This window comes from Marmota flaviventris, chromosome 2, assembly GCF_047511675.1.
Source record: "Marmota flaviventris isolate mMarFla1 chromosome 2, mMarFla1.hap1, whole genome shotgun sequence".
Classification (NCBI taxonomy): domain Eukaryota; kingdom Metazoa; phylum Chordata; class Mammalia; order Rodentia; family Sciuridae; genus Marmota; species Marmota flaviventris.
The window spans coordinates 175,117,914-175,138,973 of record NC_092499.1 but is presented as its reverse complement, the minus strand read 5'-3'; the positions used below and the strand labels follow the sequence as shown (position 1 = coordinate 175,138,973).

Here is a 21,060-nt window from a genome sequence, read left to right as displayed (position 1 = left end):
TCTCCAGCCTTGCGAGCCTGCGTTTTATGCTGATTTTATCAGCACTCTGACAGGAGATCCATCTCTCGGAAGAAGACTCACATTAATAAAGCTTGTGAGACTGATATATAAAACCGGATGCTGGATTATTAATTTAAAAGGAGAAATTACTGATGCAAGAACTGGAAAACTCAAAGTCCACTTTGACAGTCCCTTCTATTTTGGATAGTCAAGCTAGTTGTATGGGAAGCTAAACCTTCATTCTGATTTCAGTCTATTAACTTACAATGAAAGTCACCACCAGAGAAACCAAAATATACACAGCCCCAGTGACTAGCAGCTGCTCTCCTTATCAACAGATCTACATAGGAAGCCAAATGAATCAAAGATTATTTGTCAGCACAGAATCTGAAGTAGGCAGAGTGCATGAAGCCATGGGGCCAGAGCAGCTAGCATCTAGCATTTATTCTTCCCCAGATCTGTGCCAGTCTGGTCAATCACACCTCTGCGTATGGGTCCCTCTTCTCTTTTGCATCTCTGACCATTTCTCTCTTCAGACAGGTGGTTTTCTTCTTTCCATAATAATCATTCCATCAGAATATTGTCAAAACCATATTTAGAAAATCGGATCTGGAAGCTTGCCTGATTCCTTTGCATAAACCTTTCATCCTTTGGTGACTTTACAAAGTAACATCTCATTTCCTTCATGGACTAGTTTTTAGGAGAATTTTTAATAATAGAAACTAATAGCATCTGTTTTCTAGTACCTCTTTCTTAGCCTGCTATTTTCTATGAGTCTTTTTTATGTTTCTAAATGGCTTTATTTCTAGAGGTTGAGGTTGGTGGGGAGAAAACCCTTTGAATCAACAAAATAGCATCTACCCATCAGACAGACATCTTCTCTAGTTTCCAGTTGATACAAACTCTGGGTGTTGAGCTGGAATCAAACCCATATTTGTGGGCTGGGGATGTGGCTCAAGCGGTAGCATGCTCGCCTGGCATGCGTGCGGCCCGGGTTCGATCCTCAGCACCACATACAAACAAAGATGTTGTGTCCGCCAAGAACTAAAAAATAAATATTAAAAAATTCTCTCTCTCTCTCTCTCTCTTTAAAAAAAAAAACCATATTTGTGTTAGTCACCTTTACATCACTGTAACAAAATACCTGAAATAACTTATAAAGAGAAAAAAAATGGGCCCACAGTTTTGGAAGTTTCAGTCCACGAGTGGTTAGCCTCATTGCTTTGGGCCTGTAGTGAGGCAGCACATTATGTCAAGATCACATGGCAGATCAAATCTGCTCACCTCATTGCTGGCAAAAGAAGGGAGAAAGAAGAAAGAGGCTAGGGTACCACTATCACCACCAATGACCAGAAGACCTCCCTCTAGGTCCTACGTTTTAAATATTCCAAAACCTCCCAATAATGCCACTCTGGGGAAGGAGCCTTCAGCGCATAGGTCTTGGGGACATTCCAGATACAAATTACTTCACTATTGGAGGGAGGAAAATACTTCCTAACTCCTTTCAGAAATTCAGGATCATTTTTTTCCCAAAGAAGAATGGGCAGCCATGTGTTGAGAATTTTTTTTTTTCCAATCCCACCAGTCTCCTAGTTTAACAATTCCTATTAGATTTAGATCCTTGGCTGTCTGCCAAAGGTGACTATGAAAATTGTGAGGTTTCTTTTCCCCTTGAATTTCTATTTGAAGATAGAAAATATTGCATAAAAGATGACTAACCCAATTTGGTTGTGCTCATAAGTTGTACTCAAAATTTCTAAGTTCTTATTTAAACTGTCCAACCCTGAGATATTATCAGCACTGTAGACAAATGCTACGTATTAATGGTCCCCTAACTTCTCTTTCACTCCGCACCTGACTTTGGGAAAGCAAATGTGGTTTAAATATTCACCTCTGGTAGCCTGAGCTCAGGGATGCAGAAGTGAGGATTCCAAGATGGCAACCTCACCCACATGTCAACCTCACATTGTCATGGCAACATCAAAATGTCTCTCAATGTGCCCCAATGTGCTCCAGGACAACATTTAATATTTATCTATTCCATTTCAGAAATGGATCAAGTTTAAGAGAGACTTTGATAATTTCAAGACTCAGTGTATTCCCTGGGAAATGAAGATCAAGGATATTGAAAGTGAGTATTTTGGAATCACTGTTTTTCAGTTGAAGAGTCTTCCCAGAGTTTGGATTGTGTTCTTAAACTTCTGATTAGATTGTTTTACAGATTCTGTTGTATTTTAAAAAGGATGGGTTTTGGACTAGTAGGACCAAGATTTAAGTTCAGCTTCTTCACTTTTCACTTGCAAGTGCTTGGGCAGCTCAGTTAACCTCCTGGAGACTCAGGTTATTTATCTGGAAAAAGGAAATGGAGACCAAGATGTTTGTTCCATAGACTGATGTGAAAATTGAGTCTATCACACACACAAAATACTCAGTAGTGTCAATTTCCTTTGTCTGCACCCTTAAATCCACCATCTTTTCTCCCTCTAGGTCACTTTGGTTCTTCAGTGGCTTCGTATTTCATCTTTCTCCGATGGATGTACGGAGTTAACCTTGTCCTTTTTGGCTTAATATTTGGTCTAGTCATAATCCCAGAGGTAAGCAAACAAACAACAAAAATTTCTGTATCTTTGTATAGTGTTGAGGCTTTATTTTACCCAAATACTCTGTTTGAAGAAGAGTCAGTCATTCATTTTTAAATTCTATATTCTCATTAATTGCCCAGATAGTTCAGAACAAAGAATGGAACTAAAATACTTGTGGTTTTGAATCAAGAAATGGATACTACATATTTTTTACCTTTGACCCTAAGATCAGTATAGAATTATTATCTCAGTGATTTTTTTTCCTTTTACCTAAAAAAATAGAGAGATAGGCAAAGCTAAACAATAAGTGAGTAAAATGTGAGGAAAAACAAAGAAATGGTTATCATAAGATGAACTACATCTTGGCTGCACCTTGGGGTAGAAGAAGGATATGCTTCTGGAGACTCTTACCCAGGGTATTATAAAGTCCTGGTGATTTTCTGTTTGTTAAGCTATTTTTTCACTTTTGTGAATGCCCAATAGTTAATTTTCTTTTTATTACAATCAACTGTACATATGTACTATATATGCTACTTTTTATGCAACTTATTTCCAAATAAGAAAATAAATTAAAAGTGAAAAGAAACAGAAGAATATTACATGAAATGATGAGCCTATAAATTAACAAAACAAAGTAGTGAAATATTAAAAGTGGCACAAATCTGAAGTAGGAAGAGTGGATGAAGCTTGTGCTACAAACATCAAGAGTGACATGGTATATCCCTGCCCTAATTACTTTTCAATATTATTTTGAAATTTCTCCCTCATTCAGTGAGCCTGGAAAATTGAGAATCTGATGCATTTTGTACTCAAAAAAACTCTATTATTTTATTTTTGAGGTCATCTGATTGCAGACCCTTAAAACTTTAGGTACTCAATCAAAAACTACTAGAAATTAATAAAGAGTATATTGACATGTCTGAAGTAAATTTAAATAGAAAAACATCTTCAGGAATTTTCTATACTTCTAACATGCAGTTTAAAATAGAATTCAACATTTTGACACTTGCAACAGCAATAAATCTATAAAATAACTAGTGAAAATGTATCAAATAAGAAGATTCCTATGAGGAACACTATCAAGTATTACTGGACAAAACTCAGATAACAAATGAAAGGATACATTCTTAGAAGGATACAACTTGATATCATAAAAGAGTCAATCCATCTTTTTTTTTTTTTCGTCCTAGGGATTGAACTCAGAGGCACTCAGCCACAACCACATCCCCAGTCCTTTTTATATTTTTTTTAGAGACAGGGTCTTGCTAAGTTGCTTAGAACCTTGCTAAATTGCTGACGCTGGGTTTGAACTCACGATCCTCCTGCCTCAGCCTCCAGAGCTCCTGGGATTACAGGTGTGGAGCACTGCACCCAGCCAAAAGTCCATCCATTTTAAATCAATATGTAAATGTAATTTCATTCTGATTTTTAAAAAAATACTTAAAGATGTGAATAAGGCATATGGATAAGAATACTAAGAAATATGTACACACAAAGAACTAGAAGTACTCCACAACAGGGAATTCATAAAGTAAGTTTTTGGTACATACACAACATTAGATTTTTTTTTTTTCAATTTTTTAGTTATAGATGGACACAATATCTTTATTTTGTTTATTTATTTTTAAGTGGTGCTGCGGAACGAACCCAGTGCTTCACATGTATGAGGCAAGTGCTCTGCCATTGGGCCACATCCCCAGCCCAACATTACCCCAAATTCACTTTATTTGGGGAAATAGCTTATGACAGAGGGAATTGATCATAAAAGAATATTAAGCTCAATAACCAAGCTAAAATGTATAGAGAACTCAGAAATAATTAAAAGGAAATATGTGATTATCTAGCATATTGAATAGAGTTGGTAGAAGGTGATGCATAATATTTAAAATGTTCTTCTATACTTTCCCACTTTTTCTATGAGTGTGTATTAGTTTTAAAATCAGGAAAGTACAGCACCAGGTGAGATGGCACACATCTGTAATCCCAGCAGCTTGGGAGGCAAAGGTAGGAGGATTGTGAGTTCAAAGCCAGCCTCAGCAAAAGCGAGGCCTTAAGCAACTTAATGAGACCCGGTTTCTAAATAAAAAATAAGAAAAGGGCTGGGGATGTGGCTCAGTGGTTAAGCGCTCCTGGGTTCTGTCCCTGGTACCAAAAACAAAAACTTTTAAGTCAGGAAAGTGATTGATGTTATTTAAAGATTGGTGCTTTTTAATGAGTGTCTCCTGCTCTGAGAGGGAAGTTTTTAATCCAGCCTACACTTGTCTCTGTGTGTTCGTATTTTCTCCATTTACACCATGTCACTCTGTCCCTACGTCAGGTGCTGATGGGCATGCCCTATGGAAGTATTCCCAGAAAGACTGTGCCTCGGGCTGAGGAAGAGAAAGCCATGGACTTTTCTGTCCTTTGGGATTTTGAGGTACTGTTGCCAACATGCACTTCCATTTTGTGATTGTAAGGTGAAAGATCCCAGGAATGGTGTAAAATATTGCATTTAATTATTGAAAAGTCTGCATGTTCATCAAATAGGAAGCCAGCATCAGGCAAAATGCTTTTCTCATCCTTCTTATGTCTGCTTTGACTACTGCCTTCATTTTCCTAGGTCTGCCACTGAAACAGTCTCCCTCTCCCCCTTGCACAGTGTGGCTCCTAAATCTCCATTTCCTCTGCACCAGAGTGAACTTTCTAAACTGCAGATCTGACCTCAGATATTCATTGCCAAAATGGAATTAAATCACTGTTCCTCATAGGGTTTACAAGGGAACTGTTCACAACCTGGCTGTTCCCTAGCTGGTCCTGGGTTTGTCTAATACTTCCCACCTCAGTGCCCCACCACTACCAAGTTTCAAGGAAGTCCCTGAACGCATGCCACACCATGCTCTGGCTCATGATCTTCTACCTGAAACACTGTTCCCGCCTTTTTTTCTTTTGGTACCAGGGATTGAACTCAAGGGTACTTGACCACTGAGCCTCATCCCCAGCCCTATTTTGTGTTTTATTTAGAGACAGGGTCTCACTGAGCTGCTTAGCGCCTTGCTGTTGCTGAGGCTGGCTTTGAACTCACGATCCTCCTGCTTCAACTTCCTGAGTCATTGGGTTTATAGGCATGTGCCACCACACCCGGCTGTCCCTGCCTTTTTGAGTCCCCACCTTTCCATGCCTTAGCCTGCAGCTCCAAGGGGTGGGTTCCGAAGGCTGGCCACAGCCATGCTGACACCCACAGCAGGTCATTGCTGCTGCCATCCTTTACTCTCAAAGTCAGGTTGAATCCCTTCAGAAATGTGTGAAAGTGAGTTGGAGTAATTTTCCAAGTGATTTGGAACAAGGATACCCAACTATACTGCTACTGGGGATTTCCCTTATTCTTTATGTCATCAAGGATCCCAGTTGAGATATTGTATCTGCCAAAAACAAACTGAATATATTCCACAAAGATTGCTTGCTTTATATTTAGCAAAGACATAAAAAGGGGCTAAAAATCTGAGTTTATATTATAGCTAAATCATTACACCCAAAATTGTACTATTACACCAACAGCCCCAAGTCAAAACTCCCAAGTCAAAAATAAAACAAAACAACATTTGAAATTCAGTTCATCTGTGGGCTTTAGGGTGTGTAATTTTCTTTAGAAGCTGTTAAATATTGAGAAAGCTCACAAACGCCCATCTACTTTTAGAACATTAAGACTCCAGGGAGGCTGGGGGTGGTGGCAAATGCCTGTGATTCCAGCAGCTCAGGAGGCAGAGGCAGGAGGATCACAAGTTCAAAGCCAGCCTCAGCAACTTAGTAAGGCCCTAACCAACTTAGTGAGACTCTACCTCAAAATTTAAAATAATGATAACAAAAAGGGCTGGGAATGTGGCTACGTGGTTAAGCACCCCTGGGTTCAATCCCCGGTACCAAAAACCAAAACCAAACTAACCAAACAAACAAACCAAAAAAACCCCAAAACCCCAGGAATAGGGAAAAATAACCCTGAGCTGTGCATGCCTGTGGGTGCAGGGGTGGGCTACACACTTATGCATGCCCCTTGTCCCTGATTGATCCTGAATGTGGACAATGCTCTCCTCTCCTTGTCTCTATTCACTCTGTATTATGGGGAAAGAAAGGGAATGAAGAAGGGAAAGAGGAGAACACCTGGGTGGACCCTGGAGCCACAGTGGGGAGGTGGAAGGAAGAACAAGAGCTTCCAGAACTCTTCTTTAACCCTTCGACCCCAATGAAAACTGAGACCGAAGTCCCTGGTAGAATGGAAGTATCTGACAGCTGTTTTCTCTGAGCTTGCAAACCCACAGCATCGGCCTTGCTGTCCCGCAGGGTTACATCAAGTATTCTGCTCTCTTCTACGGCTACTATAACAACCAGAGGACCATTGGGTGGCTGAGGTACAGGCTGCCCATGGCTTACTTTATGGTGGGGATCAGCGTGTTTGGCTACAGCCTGATGATTGTCATTAGATCGTAAGTATGATCGTCTCACTGACAGATTTTTACTTCTCTTCATACAAAAACTCACTCCCTGAGTCTCTTTATGCCTACTCACTTTCTTATGGAGAAAACAAGGAAACATGTACACAAAGCATAGGCAAATTATAACATGTGGTATAAAAGACATAAACCAGGTAATATGGGGAGTTCTGGGATATGGGATAGAAACTCCTTTAGATAAGGCATAGAACCGCCAGCCATGCTGAGAGTCTGAGGTGCAAAATTTTAGACAAAGGAAATGGCACTTGAAAATGCCCAGAGGCAGCAAATAATCTAGCATGTTCCGAGATTGCCAAAAGATCAGTATGGCTTGAGAGGAAGCGTGTCATCTGGTAAGGTAATGCCTGAGGTTTGCAAGGCTTGTTTCTGCTTTCCTCCAGAACTTAGCTTCTTCAGAAAAACTGAATATGTAAAGATATAACCAATAAACCAATACTCAATAAACATATGCAGTTGTGATTCACCATGGCAATCTATCTGGCCCCAGCTCTACCTCTCTGTGGTCAGAAATGGCTTTTTTTTTTTTTTTTTTTCCTTTGGTACAGGAGATTAAACTCAGGGGCACTCAACCACTGAGCCACATCCCCAGCCCTATTTTGTATTCCATTTAGAGACAGGGTCTCGCTGAGTAGCTTAGCACCTTACTTTTTCTAAGGCTGGATCTAAACTTGCCATCCTCCTGCCTCTGGGATTATGGGTGTGTGCCACCATGCCTGGCAAGAGATGGCTTTTTAATATGTCTGTGCCTCTTAATTCATTTTCTCTGAGGAAAACATTTGCCCCGTCCTGTGAATTGCTTTCTTAGTAGTTGGGGAACCCATTAGCCATGCTGGGGGTGTGGGGTGCGAGGCACAGTCTCCTACACAGACCCGACCACCAGGGCCCACATCCCCCTCAGCAGAGCCACAAGGGGTGGTTCTCCCAGGAGAATGTGGAGCTGTGTCTGAAAGACAGTTGTAGAGTACTGCAGAGCCTGGTGAGAACTCCTGAGGGTCATGGGGGAGCCTGGCTTGGCTTCCTATTGCATCATCTCAGGGGAAAGTGCTGCTGCTCATAGGCCCTGCCCAGCACTTGACAGTGACCACTGCATGACATGTGGCCACCCGCATCTATCAAACAAAGGGACAAAACAAGGAGACAAACTCAGTTTTATTCTTAGCTTTCATGCTATAACTTTTTGACCGTTTCTATCCCAGAAAAGTATAGAGATATGGAATGTCTCTGTGATGAACCCAAAAGTTAACTCCTGTGGCAGGTCAAATCCCAAAAGCCAACACGTGAGATAGAATTAGGAAGAAGCACAAAGCCCCCCTACTATCCAGTCGAGCCCCTGCTTGGAATTCTGTGATTCCCACAGGGCTGAACTCCAGGGAGCACAGAGAGGCTGAAAAAGGGCTGAACCATGTGGGCCACAAGGAAGGTCTAAGCTACTTTCAGCCAAGCTTGTTTAAGAAAAAAATGTATTACCTGATAGCCATACCAACTTCCTCAGGGGTCACTGGGTTTCATAACAGGCAAAAAGGTATATGCTCTATCGGAGAAAATAGATGATTTACAGAGTGTGTTTCTCTTTGAGGATAAAGTCCCTATAAAGGGCACTTTTTTCTTAGATTGCATTTGCAGGCAAGTCAAGCCAGAGGAAATCAAGTGCAAGGGTAGAATACATAGTCAGATGTCCTGCATCTTGCATGCTGCCTGTTACCCAATTGACACAATATGTGCTTATAGGGGATTCTGAATTTGAGGAGGAGAAGGCGCCCTGGCTTTCATTAAAGCTGCCTGGGTTCAAGTCCCTGCCTAGCTTGTTTCCTCTTTGGGTGTCTGTTACCTGTTTGTTTGCTACCTGTGTCAAGAATGACTCAGGCCAAGGTCCCCTTGGGGTAACAGAGCAGAAACAGGGCAGGCATAAGAACAGTGATGTGCACCCCACAGGATGGCCACCAATACCCAGGGGAGCACAATCGACGGGGAGAGTGACAATTTCACATTCAGCTTCAAGATGTTCACCAGCTGGGACTACCTGATTGGGAATTCAGAAACAGCTGATAACAAATATGCCTCCATCACCACCAGCTTCAAGGTAATTACCCCAGGGCAGTTACTACTTCCCAGATACCTCCAGGTCCTTCAGTATCAAAAGACTTGTCCCATCTAGGACATTGGAAATAAGATCCTACAAATAATCCATGGCAAGAGCTGTACCTGAAGCATAAGCCCAGCTTGTAGGATGGCTGGGGCAGGTACCCACCACCCATTTCTCAGACGGTAGAAAATCCTGGATGCTGGAATCTGGTACTGCCTATTTCCATGGGAAACTGCTTTCTGCTGGAGAAAATGGAAGTACTCTTTGGGGCAACACTTGTCAACATTTTCTGCTTGCTATAGTCACCTAAGGACTACCTCCTACCTCCAAGATTCTGATGCAATTAGCCTGGGAGGGGGTCCTGGCATTCATTTTGTTTTGTTTTGTTGCTACCAAGGGTTGAACCCAGGAGTACTTAACCACTGAGCCACATCCCAGCCCTCCCCACAATCCACCCACCCCCCAGTTCCTGTTTTACTTTAAAACAGGTTCTCATTAAGTTGCACAGGGCCTTGCCAAGTTGCTGAGGCTGGCTTTGAACGCGTGATCCTCCTGCCTCAGCCTCCCAAGCCACTGGGATTACAGTCATGCGCCACTGTGCGTGGGCCTGGCATTCATTTAAAAAAAAAAAAAAAAAATCTCTGCAAGTGATTAGAACACCCAGGAGGAGTTGAGAACTCTGGTATAAGGATGTGGGAATCAAGAAATCAACCCTATGTTTCTTACAGTCCACACAAAATGACCGCACTGTTTGTTCACAGAACAGATTTGGGGTGGGCTACAGAATGATGGTTCATATAAAGTGACCAACCAGACACTGATAATTGGTAGGAAGTCTCCTCTCAAGGAGGCTTTGGTGTCTGGGAGAAACTCATTTTTCCTTCTAGGTTTACCACTTACTAGTTGTGTCTTCATAGAGAGTTACTGTTACATGACACAAGGTTAGTAAACAAATATCAATTATATTTTTTATATACTAACAGAGGACAATTAGAAAATATTTGGTGTGGAGGTTACCAGGGACTGAACTCAGGGGCACTTAACCAATGAGACACATCCCCAGCCGTTTTTTTTTTATTTATTTATTTATTTTGAGACAGGGTCATGCTAAGTTGCTTAGGGCCTCACTGAGTTGCTGAGGCTGGCTTGGACTTGCAATCCTCCTGCCTCCAGCCTCCCGAGTCACTGAGAGTACGGGCATGCACCATCATGCCCCACTAGAAAATATTTTAAAAATTCTATTTGCAATAGTATCCAAAACTTAAAATATCTGGGAATAAATTTACCCCAACACACAATATACAAGACCAATAGACCAAAAAGGTACAAAACTATTGAAGAAATTAAGAAACCCTAAAAAATGGAGAAATATACCATATTCATGGATAAAAACTGATGTGGAAAACTATGACCTGGGAGCCATATCCAATCTACTGTATACTTTTGAAAAATTTTTTCTTTTGTTGAGACATATCCATGCCTATTTATTTGTACATCGTCTGTGGTTGCTTTCATGCTATAATGGCATAAATGAGAAGCTGCCTAGTAGCCTAGTAGTTGCCTCAGCCTCCCCAGCTACCAGGATTACAGGCATATGCACCACACCTGGCTAAAAATATGTTTTCATAAAGAAAATAACTAATTCTACTTAGGACACAGGGGATTACATCATTCCCCCTGTATTATTTATATTTATTTATGGAAATACAAAAATTGGTTTTCTCGGGGACTCAACAACCATGGTTCCTGGCCTGACTTTATTCATATCTCATTTTCATACAACTAAGGAATCTATAGTGGATGAACAAGAGAGTAACAAAGAAGAAAATATCCATTTGACAAGATTTCTTCGTGTCCTGGCCAACTTCCTCATCATCTGCTGTTTGTGTGGAAGTGGGTACCTCATTTACTTTGTGGTGAAACGATCCCAGGAATTCTCCAAAATGCAGAATGTCAGCTGGTATGAAAGGAATGAGGTAAGAAGGACATTACTAATGAAGTGAATATTGAAGGCAAATACTTGAATCACTGGTTCCTGCATTCTTCAGCAGAATTACTAGAAGTCTGGATTATAGAACTTGTTTTAAGAAGTGGAATTAGATCACTTTCCAGAAGTAGCACGGACATCTTAAGCAAAGAATCACCTGCTTTTAGGCTTTGGGGGCTGACCTCTATAACTAGATAAAGGTGGATTCTAATTATCATGTCAATCAACTGGGTAGACAGTTGTACTAACACCAATTATGAAAAAGGTGATCCTTTGCTCACTGCTCTACAGTGCTACACTTCATAAATCAAATGTCTATTAACATATGAATGTGATTCTGGGCTCTTTTCTATACTGAGAACATACTGACATACTATACTGAGTTTATAGTTTGCCTTGATATCTAAGGCAAATGAGTAGAGTGAGTTCTATAATCTAGTAAAATTAATGGACTTTAAAGAATAAAAATAAAATCCTCTGGGTGTATAGACAAAGGGAGGAAGTAGAGTGAGTTCTCTCATGGAGAGTCACAATAAAAGACATTAAGGTTTTATTGGGTTTATATGGAATTCATAAATCTCTTTTGAGAATTTGACATCTGTAGTAGTTTGAAAAAGCTACAGTGTCTTCCTACCCCTGTACGCATAGTCCTTCACAATGTTAAACCTTAATTATCTCCTTAAAAGACCTGTCTCCAAACATTATCACACTGGGGGTTAGAGCTTCAACATATGAACTGGGGGAGTGGAGACAGTTCAGGCCAGAGAGGCTGAAGAGACAAGGTTTCTGCACTGGGACTTATCAAGAGCCAGGGGGAAGGGAGAACCTTGTAGGCTACCCTCACCAAACTGATCTGCATCTCCCTGGTAACCCTTTATTATTACAATGTTCTTAAATAGATCCTCAGGAAACATTCATGCAGACAGCATTTCCTGAGTTCTGCACATTCATAATTGTCTGAGCTCTTTATACTTAAAAGCCAATTTTGTTGGATATGAAATTCGTGGATCACATTTTCTTGAATGTCTTAAATGTGTAACTCCATATTCTTACGGCAAAAAGCACTTCTGTAGAAAAAGAACTCTGATAATATTCTAATTTTCTTTCCTTTATATTACCTCCTCCCATTGTCTATACACCCAGAGGATTTTATTTTTATTCTTTAAAGTCCATTAATTTTACTAGATTATATCTTTGTGTTATTTATTCTGAATTGATAGAGTTTTCTTTTCAAATTAAAAAATAGGTGAGATCACTATTTGACCCAGCTATCCCATTCTTTGATATAACTAAAATCACCATACTATATTGATACTTATCAATATAGTATGTCTATAGCAGCACAATTCCATAGCCAAGTTATGGAACCAACCTAGGTGTCCATCAACAGATGAATGGATAAAGGCAATATGTATATATACACAATGAAGTTGTACTCAGCCATAAATGAGGATGAAATTTTGTCATTTGCTGGTAAATGGATGGAACCGAAGAGAATCATATTAAGTGAAATAAGAAAGCAAGGGTCAAATGTTTTCTCTCATATGCAGAAGCTAGAGAGAAAAACAGGAATAAAAAGAGAATCTCATGAAAATAGAAGAAAGACCAATAGAATACAAGGAGGAAATCAAGAGGGAGGGAGGTATGCTATTGATGAATGTTACTGATCAAATTATGTACATGTATGAATATGTCACAATAAACCTCACTATTATATATAATTACGATGCACCAGTAAAAACCATAAAAATTTTAAGTGATCATATATTGTTTTCAGTTTAAAGAACAAGTAATTGAAGTATGGTTTTTAAAATTTGTTCTGTTCTCTTGTTTGGATTTTCTTCGAGAACTCCTTTTATGCTTATTTGGGATCTTCTTTGTCTATCTCCAGTGTATATCATTTTCTCTCAAATTCTTTTAAACTCTTTATTTTTTTAATTTTTAAATTTCTCCTTATTTTAATGTTTTGTTTCCATGTCATTATTATCATATGTATTTATTGTGATTTTTAATTATATTCTTCACTTTTAACATGACCTTTCCCTTCATTTCTAATTCTTTGTTAATTCTGACATTCCACTTTTGTTTTTTTCTGATTTTTATTTATGTTATTATTTCATGACCTGTATCTCTTCTTAACATTTTTCAGCTTGTTTTTAAATGCTAGAGTATAATTTAAACTGCTTTGAACAAATAACTTTTTGGTATGCTTTCATGCCTAATGGTGTGTTATCTTCTCTTTTTTTCTTACCACTTTGCATGGCCTTTGACCTCAAAATATTTTTCTTCTGTTTGTTTTTATATTAAATCAGTTTCCCTGAGCAATTAGTGAGACATGGTTCAGGATACCTTTTCTAGCTTAACAGAGTTTCCACTTCCATTGTTTGTGTGGATTTGGTGGCTTGCTCTCTGAGAATTCCGGACTTTATCCCCTTTCTCACCTTTATGTTTTTTCTTTTTGTCTCTGCCCTCCCTTTCCTTTCTCCCTATCTTCCTCCTGTCCGTTGAATTTCAGTTCCATACCCAGAAGACTCTCCTTAATGTTGGGCCCTGTCCTGCAAGGGAGTTTGTTCAATTGCAAGAGTTCAAGTGGCCTTTTTCCAAATTAACCAAAGTTGACCTTGCCCTCATCCCTCATTGGATCGAGCTGGGTTCCTCATGGCTCAGCTGCTGTTCTCAGATTTTTCCACCCTGGTTTCATGGAGTGCCTATTGGCTCTTCTAACATCCTCCCATCCCAACCTATTGGCCGCCCCTTTGCTTCTCCTGGCTTCCTCTCATGCCGACACCAGCATTCCATCAGATTCTGTGGCTATTAGCTGTTGGTTCACACCTACTTGTGCCTCAGGATTCATGGCAACACTCTGTCACCTACTTTCATTGCTTCTGGGTTTTTGATTATTAGCTGCTTTGTCCTTGTTTCACATAGGAATTCAGGGATATTAAAAAAGTCATGTTGTGGCTATCATTATTTTTCCATAACTCCAATATATATATATATAATATGAATATATATATATAGGAGTTATATATATATTATTATATATATGATATTATATATTATTTATATATTATATATTATAATATTATATATATTATTTATATATAATATGAATATATATATATAAACTGTCATTGACTATCAGGAAAAATGTCCTAAATGGCTTTCTCTGACTTACCTCCCCAGCCACCCTGCGGTCACCTCCCTTCACTAAGCAGCAACTGCACTGGTGTTCCTTTTGTTCTACCCAAACACCTCTTCCTCACACTCTCATCTCACTTGAATAATTTCAGGTTCGAGCTTATGTTATGCATTGTATACTTTATGTACCTGCCCTTTGGAACATTTTTTATTTTTGTAATAATTAACTAGTCACATAATTATTTACATCTGCCTCAAGCCCTTTTGGGATAGTGTGACTTTTTTATCCTTTGTTGTATATTCAGATTAAGCAATGTGATTCCGGCATAGTACATGCTCAGTAAACGAGAGACAGAAGAAGGACAAAGGAGAAAACTTTTGATAGAATACCCACAATGGGCCTGACACTATACGTATATCATTTTATTTTTTTCCTTATGGCATATTGACAGGATAGCTATCATTATTTCTAGTTTTTGCATGAAATATCTGAGGCTCAGAAAGGTTAAGACACACAGCCTGTTAATAGAGGAATCAAGATTTGGACCCAGAGTCTGTCGGACCCCCAAGTCTTTCTATGGTAGCTCATTCCTGAGTGTATAAACGTACTTCAAATCCACCATGGATCATGTAAGCAGATATCCATCTGAGCATTCCTGACAGTGGTTTGGGGGTTGCAAGCTAGTGTCTGACCAGAAAGGATTTAGGAGATGGGAAAGGCAAGAACTCTGGAGGCTCCTCTGTAGGAAGAGAGAGAGAGCTAAGGATCAGAATCAGAGGGGGGGTAATATCCCTTCTGTGAAGCTGTCACTGGATCACTTAGCTATGACAAAGTCTGCCTTGAAGGGAATTGCAGTTTCCTTAGGAAGGAGGCCTGACAAGAATAAACCAAAGCACAAAGAACAGCGGGCAGGATTGATGTGATCCAATGAGATAGCTTGCGTGACACATGTGTCCTAGGTGGAAATATCCACGAGAGCAGAAGAGGTGGGGGTGGATCTTGTTTAAAGGCAGGAATTTGGCTGAGCATTAGGGGACCATGTACAGAGGGCAGTGGTGCAGTGAGGGCTCTCCAGGGGAGAAGAATTGCGGGAGCAGGTATGAGGTGTGGAGGGGATGAGAAGCCAAGCCACGGGTCAGTGCGAACACGGAGGGGAAGAGTGAGGAACATCCCAGAAGAGTTGACCAACCTGCAGTTTAGTCAACCATTCTTGGATGAACTGTTCCCACTGTGTAAAGAGTTTTAGTTGCAAAAAGAATGTCCCACTGTGCTCAGATCTAGTTATACTAGTCAGGATCCTCCCTAAATTAGAGCCAAAAATTGAGTATTTACCAGCCTCTGGGGTGGCAGATTTACATACATCATCTCATGATTCTCACAAGAACTGCCATCATCATTTTATTCATGAAGAAACAAGGTAAATTTTGTAACTTTTGCTAAGTTATGAAGCCAACAAATAATAAACAACTGGGGCTAGAAACCAGAAGACTAACTCCAAATGCCATATTAACCGTACTCTTGGCCTCCACCATCAGTTCTCTTATGTGAGCTGAGTTTCCTGTCTTTGATGCTCTTGAGATGAGGGCCCCATGGTGATGCCTGCCCAACCCCCAACCTGTGCAGAACATCAGGCACCACCCAGCAGAACTCATTTGCTCCTTCATGAAGCAAGTATCCTCTGGTGTGATGATCTCAGTTCCTTTGTATAGACACCCAAAAGTGAGCTGCTCGACTCATGACAGCCAGGAAGCAGAGAGAGAGAGGGAGAGAGGGGGAGAGAGAGAAAGAGAGACAGAGAGAGAGAGACAATGAAAAGAAGGGATGGGGAAAAAGAAATACCCTTAATTGTTATTTTAGTCAGTTTATTTTTTTCTGCTGCTTTGACTAAAAGACCTGACAAGAACAATTTTAGGGGAGGAAAAGTTTATTTAGAGGCTCACGGTTTCATAGGTCTCAATCCATAGAAGGCCGGCTCCATTCCTCGGGGCTCAAGGTGAGCAGAACATCATGGCAGAAGGGTGTGGCAGAGGGAAGTGGCTCACATGATGATCAGGAGATACAAAATGTATACCCCAAAGGCACGACCCCCTCAATGCCCACCTCCTCCAGCCACATCCCACCTGCCTTCAGTCACCACTCAGTTAATCCCATCTGGGAATTAATTCACTGATTGAGTTAAGGCTATCATAACCCAATCATTTGTCTTCTAAACATTCTTGCACTGTCTCACACACAAGCTTTTGGGGACACTTCACATCCAAACCATAACAATGCACATATAGTGGGGTTCATGGGAGTATTTCAACACATGCGTATGGCATGCACTGGTCCAACCCAGCCCACCTTTATCAGTCCTCCCAACCCCTCCCCTTCCCAAATGCTAGTAATCACTAGTCTACATTTAGGTTGGTGTTTTTTAGTTTCCACATATGACAGAAAACATTAGTACTTATCTTTCTGGGTCCGGTTTATTTCACTTAATGTTTTTCAGTTCCATTTATTTTCCTGTAAATAACAGAATTTCATTCTTCTTCAGGCTGAGAGGATATTTGTGTGTGTGTGTGTGTGTGTGTGTGTGTGTGTGTGTGACATTTTCTTTATCCATTCATCCATTGATGGGCATCTAGGGTGATTCCATATTTTAGCTATTATGAAGTGTTACAGTAAATGCTGGGTATGCAGGCATCTCTTGGGTGTGCTGATTTCATTTGTTTGGATATATACCCAAAAGTGGGATTACTGGATCATATGGTAGATCTACTTTTAGTTTGGGAGGAAACTTATATATTGTTTCCATAATGACTGTATTCATTTACATTCTCACCAACAATTTATGAGTGTCTTTCTTTCCACATTCTCACCAGCATTTTTTTTTAAATAACAGCCATTCTAAATGGGGTGAGAGGATATCTCATTGCAGTTTTGATTTGAAATTTGCCTGATGGCTAATAATATTAGTTTAGTTTTGATTAACTTGTATTAATTGTACTTCTTAGTGGGGTTCAGTGGGATATTTTCTCTTCAAGAAATCTTGTTTGTTATTGATAAACAGTGACAATCATTACAGCAACCAACTAAGGGTCAGTTATGATGTGCAGGCATATGCTGACGGCTCAGGGTCATATAGAAATTCATAGATACACCAGGGGATCCCCAGGTGCAGGGGGGGGACAGCAGGGAGATGAGAAGGCCATGGAGGTGCAAGTATGGTGGCCAAGAAAGTCATGTTGATGACACTGTAACCCAGACTCACTCTCCCGATTTCTCAGGTAGAGATTGTAATGTCCTTGCTTGGGATGTTTTGTCCCCCTCTGTTTGAAACCATCGCTGCCCTGGAGAATTACCACCCACGCATTGGACTGAAGTGGCAGCTGGGACGCATCTTTGCCCTCTTCCTGGGAAACCTCTACACATTTCTCTTGGCCCTGATGGATGACGTCCACCTCAAGGTAAACGAACTCCCCCAATATCAGGAATCTACCACATTTCCTTTTTTAATACAATAATTTCAAGATGCATAATTTATATTAGTTAAATGTTGGAAGTTTAAAAACAGAAAATGAAGAAAAATGTCTACCCAGTCTATGACTCAAGGACTGTGATTATTAATATTTTACTACTGTCATTTGCATAATACCTTTAGTGTTTTATTTGTATCCTTTCCCATGTTGCTTTATAGCTTCCATAGTGATCCATAGCCAAGTCACTGTCCGTTGCGATGATATGGCATGGTTAACTGAACCGCTCATCAATGCTTACCAGTGTGTGAGGCCCTGGGGCACGGCAGAGAGCAAGAAGCAGTCCTGTTCTAAGTGCATTCATGCTCTGGGCCAGGAGACAGCTCATCCATTACAGCACACTAGGGGATGTACTTCAAAGCCAGAGAAGCATGTCAGTGCACACAGAGGAGGGCTCCATCCAGCCATCTGTACATTCATCCTTTTTTTAAAAAATATTTTTAGTTGTAGAGGCACACAATACCTTTATTTTGTTTAATTAGTTTTATATGGTGATGGGGATTGAACCCAGGGCCTCACACATGTAAGCACTCTACCACTGAGCTACAACCCCAGCCCATATTCATTCTTTTATTTGTTTTTTAGATGTAGTTGGACACAATATCTTTATTTTTATTTGTTTATTTTTATGTGATGCTGAGGATCAAATCCAAGGTCTCATGCATGCGAGGCAAGCTCTCTGCCACTGAGCTACAATCCCAGCTCCCATTCTTTTTTTTTTTTTTTTTTTTTTGAGAATAATTTACTCACGATTTATTCTGGGCATATGAGGTAATAGTGACAGAGAAATGGACAATAAAAACAGGGCTTCCTTCAGAAAGTACAGTCTTGTAATAATAACAGATGAAGGGACAATTACAGAACAGAGTGATATAAGCTGTGGAAAACTTTCTCTGGGTCCCAAGGAGCATCTCCATCAGACAAACCATAGCAAACATTGGGTAAAACAGAGGAGGAGCCAGTGCCAACAGGAAACTGCAGGACAGCTAAACAATGAGTGGAGAGAAAGAAGTAAAAAAATTAGAGTGGGAGCCAAGAGGGCCACATGGTAAATGGCACCCCTTTTACCCTTCTTCCACCTGAGGCTAATGGTAAACTGCTGGAAGGTTCTAAGCATGGTAATGACTGGCTCTGGCCCTTATCTGTCCCTCTACCCTCATCTCTGGCTTCCTTTCCAACCCAGGAGACTGCTCTTCCCTCCTGAACCTCATTTTGTCTCCACGGGCACAATGCTCTCTTGTCTCTCTCTTCACCCTTCTCCCATGTTTAACTAGTTGACTGAATTAGTCCCTGATGACACTGTCTCTAGGAAGTCTTCTGTGTCTCGCCATTTTCATCTGTCATTTACTAGACTGTAAACTTTCAGAGGGAAGACCTATCTGTCTTGGTCATTCCTGTCATCACCGTCTTATATGCCAAGAATAGACCCTGAATAAATCATTCTCAAAAAAGAATGAATGGATGGATGAATAGATGGATGGATAGATGGATGCAAACTTAGAAGAGAAGACCTGAGGACTTCAGCCAATTGCTCCCTTTCCTGGGTAGATTGAAGGGCTGGGGAGAGAATTTTTGCAAAGGCCCTCAGGGATTTGTTGGCAGGGTTGTGGCATCTGCTGGCTTTATGTGTGATTCCTGCAGAAACAGTTGGACCATCCCTGGCTCCTTCCAGTCCCATATCTCCATCTTCTGTTCTAGCTTTCTAATGAAGAGACAATAAAGAACATCACTCACTGGACTCTGTTTAACTACTACAACTCCTCGGGTTGGAATGACAGTGTCCCCCGGCCACCCCTGCACCCTGCAGATGTGCCCCGGGGTTCTTGCTGGGAGACAGCTGTGGGCATTGTGAGTAGTTATGCTCTCTGAAAAGGTGACTATTCTCAGTTCTTTGTTCCTTTCTTGATGTTTCAATTGAGGAAAAACCCTGAAAACACATCCACTGTCCATCCAGCAGGAGTTCCTTAATCACTTGGAGGGTAGACCTCTGCACCCCAAGAACTCCAAACCTATTTGCTATCTTAAACATTGTGTTGGGGTGGATCCTTTCAATTTTTCCAAAAAAAAAAAATAAAAAAGTTAGTAAATGACATATACCTAACAAAAGTAGAGAAAGCTTAGTTCTGTTGCTTTTGGTTCCTCTTCATTTTGTTTTCTCCAAAAACCAAGAAAAAAATTAGTAGGAAATGGAAAAAAAATTCATCTCCTGTTCCTGGTGATTGATGGTCATGTTCAGTCCTAGTGGGGAACAGCTGGCATCTCAGAGCAGATGGGGGAAACAAGTCAGGAGCCTTCAGGTTTTACTGATGATAATTATGGCGCACGAGGTATTGTCCATGTACCAGGCAATATGCACACAGTCAGCAAGCCTCCCTGCAAGAGTGATATCATGATCAAGTTCAAGGGGTTTCAAGATTATTCCAAAGTCATACAACTGGTCATTTATAGAGCTGGGACTAAAATTAAGCAATCTCCAGAGCATGAGGTCCTTTCTCTGCACCACCTCTCTACCAGGAAGAATCAGAAGACCACAGAGGTGGATTCTGATGGGTAGGGGTGAGTATGTATGGCTACGGTTGATTGGGAGGGGAGGGCAAGGTCAAACCCTGACCACTCCCTTTTTCTGTGTTCCTTCTTGCAGGAATTCATGAGGCTGACAGTGTCCGACATGCTGGTAACATACATCACCATCCTGCTGGGGGACTTCCTACGGGCTTGTTTTGTCCGGTTTATGAATTACTGCTGGTGCTGGGATCTGGAGGCTGGATTTGTAGGTTACTATTTTATAGACACTCCACATAAAGTTGCTTCAATCATCGTCCTCTTTGGCACTTACAGCCAGATATATTCTTGTGCATTTCATTTCTTTCTTTGCTTAATGCAAGTGTCTGCTCTGTGAAGTGGTGTAGTATTTGATCTTTTTTTAAATTATTTTTTTGTAGTTGTGGATAGATAGAACACCTATATTTTGTCTATTTTTATGTAGTGCTGAGGATCGAACCCAGCACTTCACGCAGGCTAGGCAGGTGCCCTGCCGCTGAGCTACAGCCCCAGCCCCTGTATCTCTCTCTCTCTCTCTCTCTCTCTCTCTCTCTCTCTCTCTCGTAATTTCTTTTTAGTTGTAGTTGGATACAATACCTTTATTTTACTTATTTATTTTTCTGGTGCTGAGGATCAAACCCAGCACCTCGCACATGCTAGGCAAGCATTCTATGAGCCACAACCCCAGCCCCACAATCTGTATCTCTTTTAAGGGTCCTTTTT

The 21,060-nt window shown here is 40.6% G+C and overlaps 1 protein-coding gene across 1 annotated transcript in view; it reads left to right on the top strand.

Moving 5' to 3' along the window:
• Tmc2 (transmembrane channel like 2) overlaps window positions 1-21,060 on the top strand; it is a 76,624-nt gene that overhangs the window by 29,294 nt on the left and 26,270 nt on the right. The window contains exons 6-14 of the mRNA XM_027954836.2: window positions 2,050-2,131; window positions 2,488-2,594; window positions 4,900-4,998; window positions 6,897-7,039; window positions 8,999-9,146; window positions 10,937-11,125; window positions 17,548-17,727; window positions 19,495-19,644; window positions 20,438-20,566. Of these exons, the coding sequence (XP_027810637.2) occupies window positions 2,050-2,131; window positions 2,488-2,594; window positions 4,900-4,998; window positions 6,897-7,039; window positions 8,999-9,146; window positions 10,937-11,125; window positions 17,548-17,727; window positions 19,495-19,644; window positions 20,438-20,566 (1,227 nt within the window). The remainder of the gene's footprint in view (window positions 1-2,049; window positions 2,132-2,487; window positions 2,595-4,899; window positions 4,999-6,896; window positions 7,040-8,998; window positions 9,147-10,936; window positions 11,126-17,547; window positions 17,728-19,494; window positions 19,645-20,437; window positions 20,567-21,060) is intronic.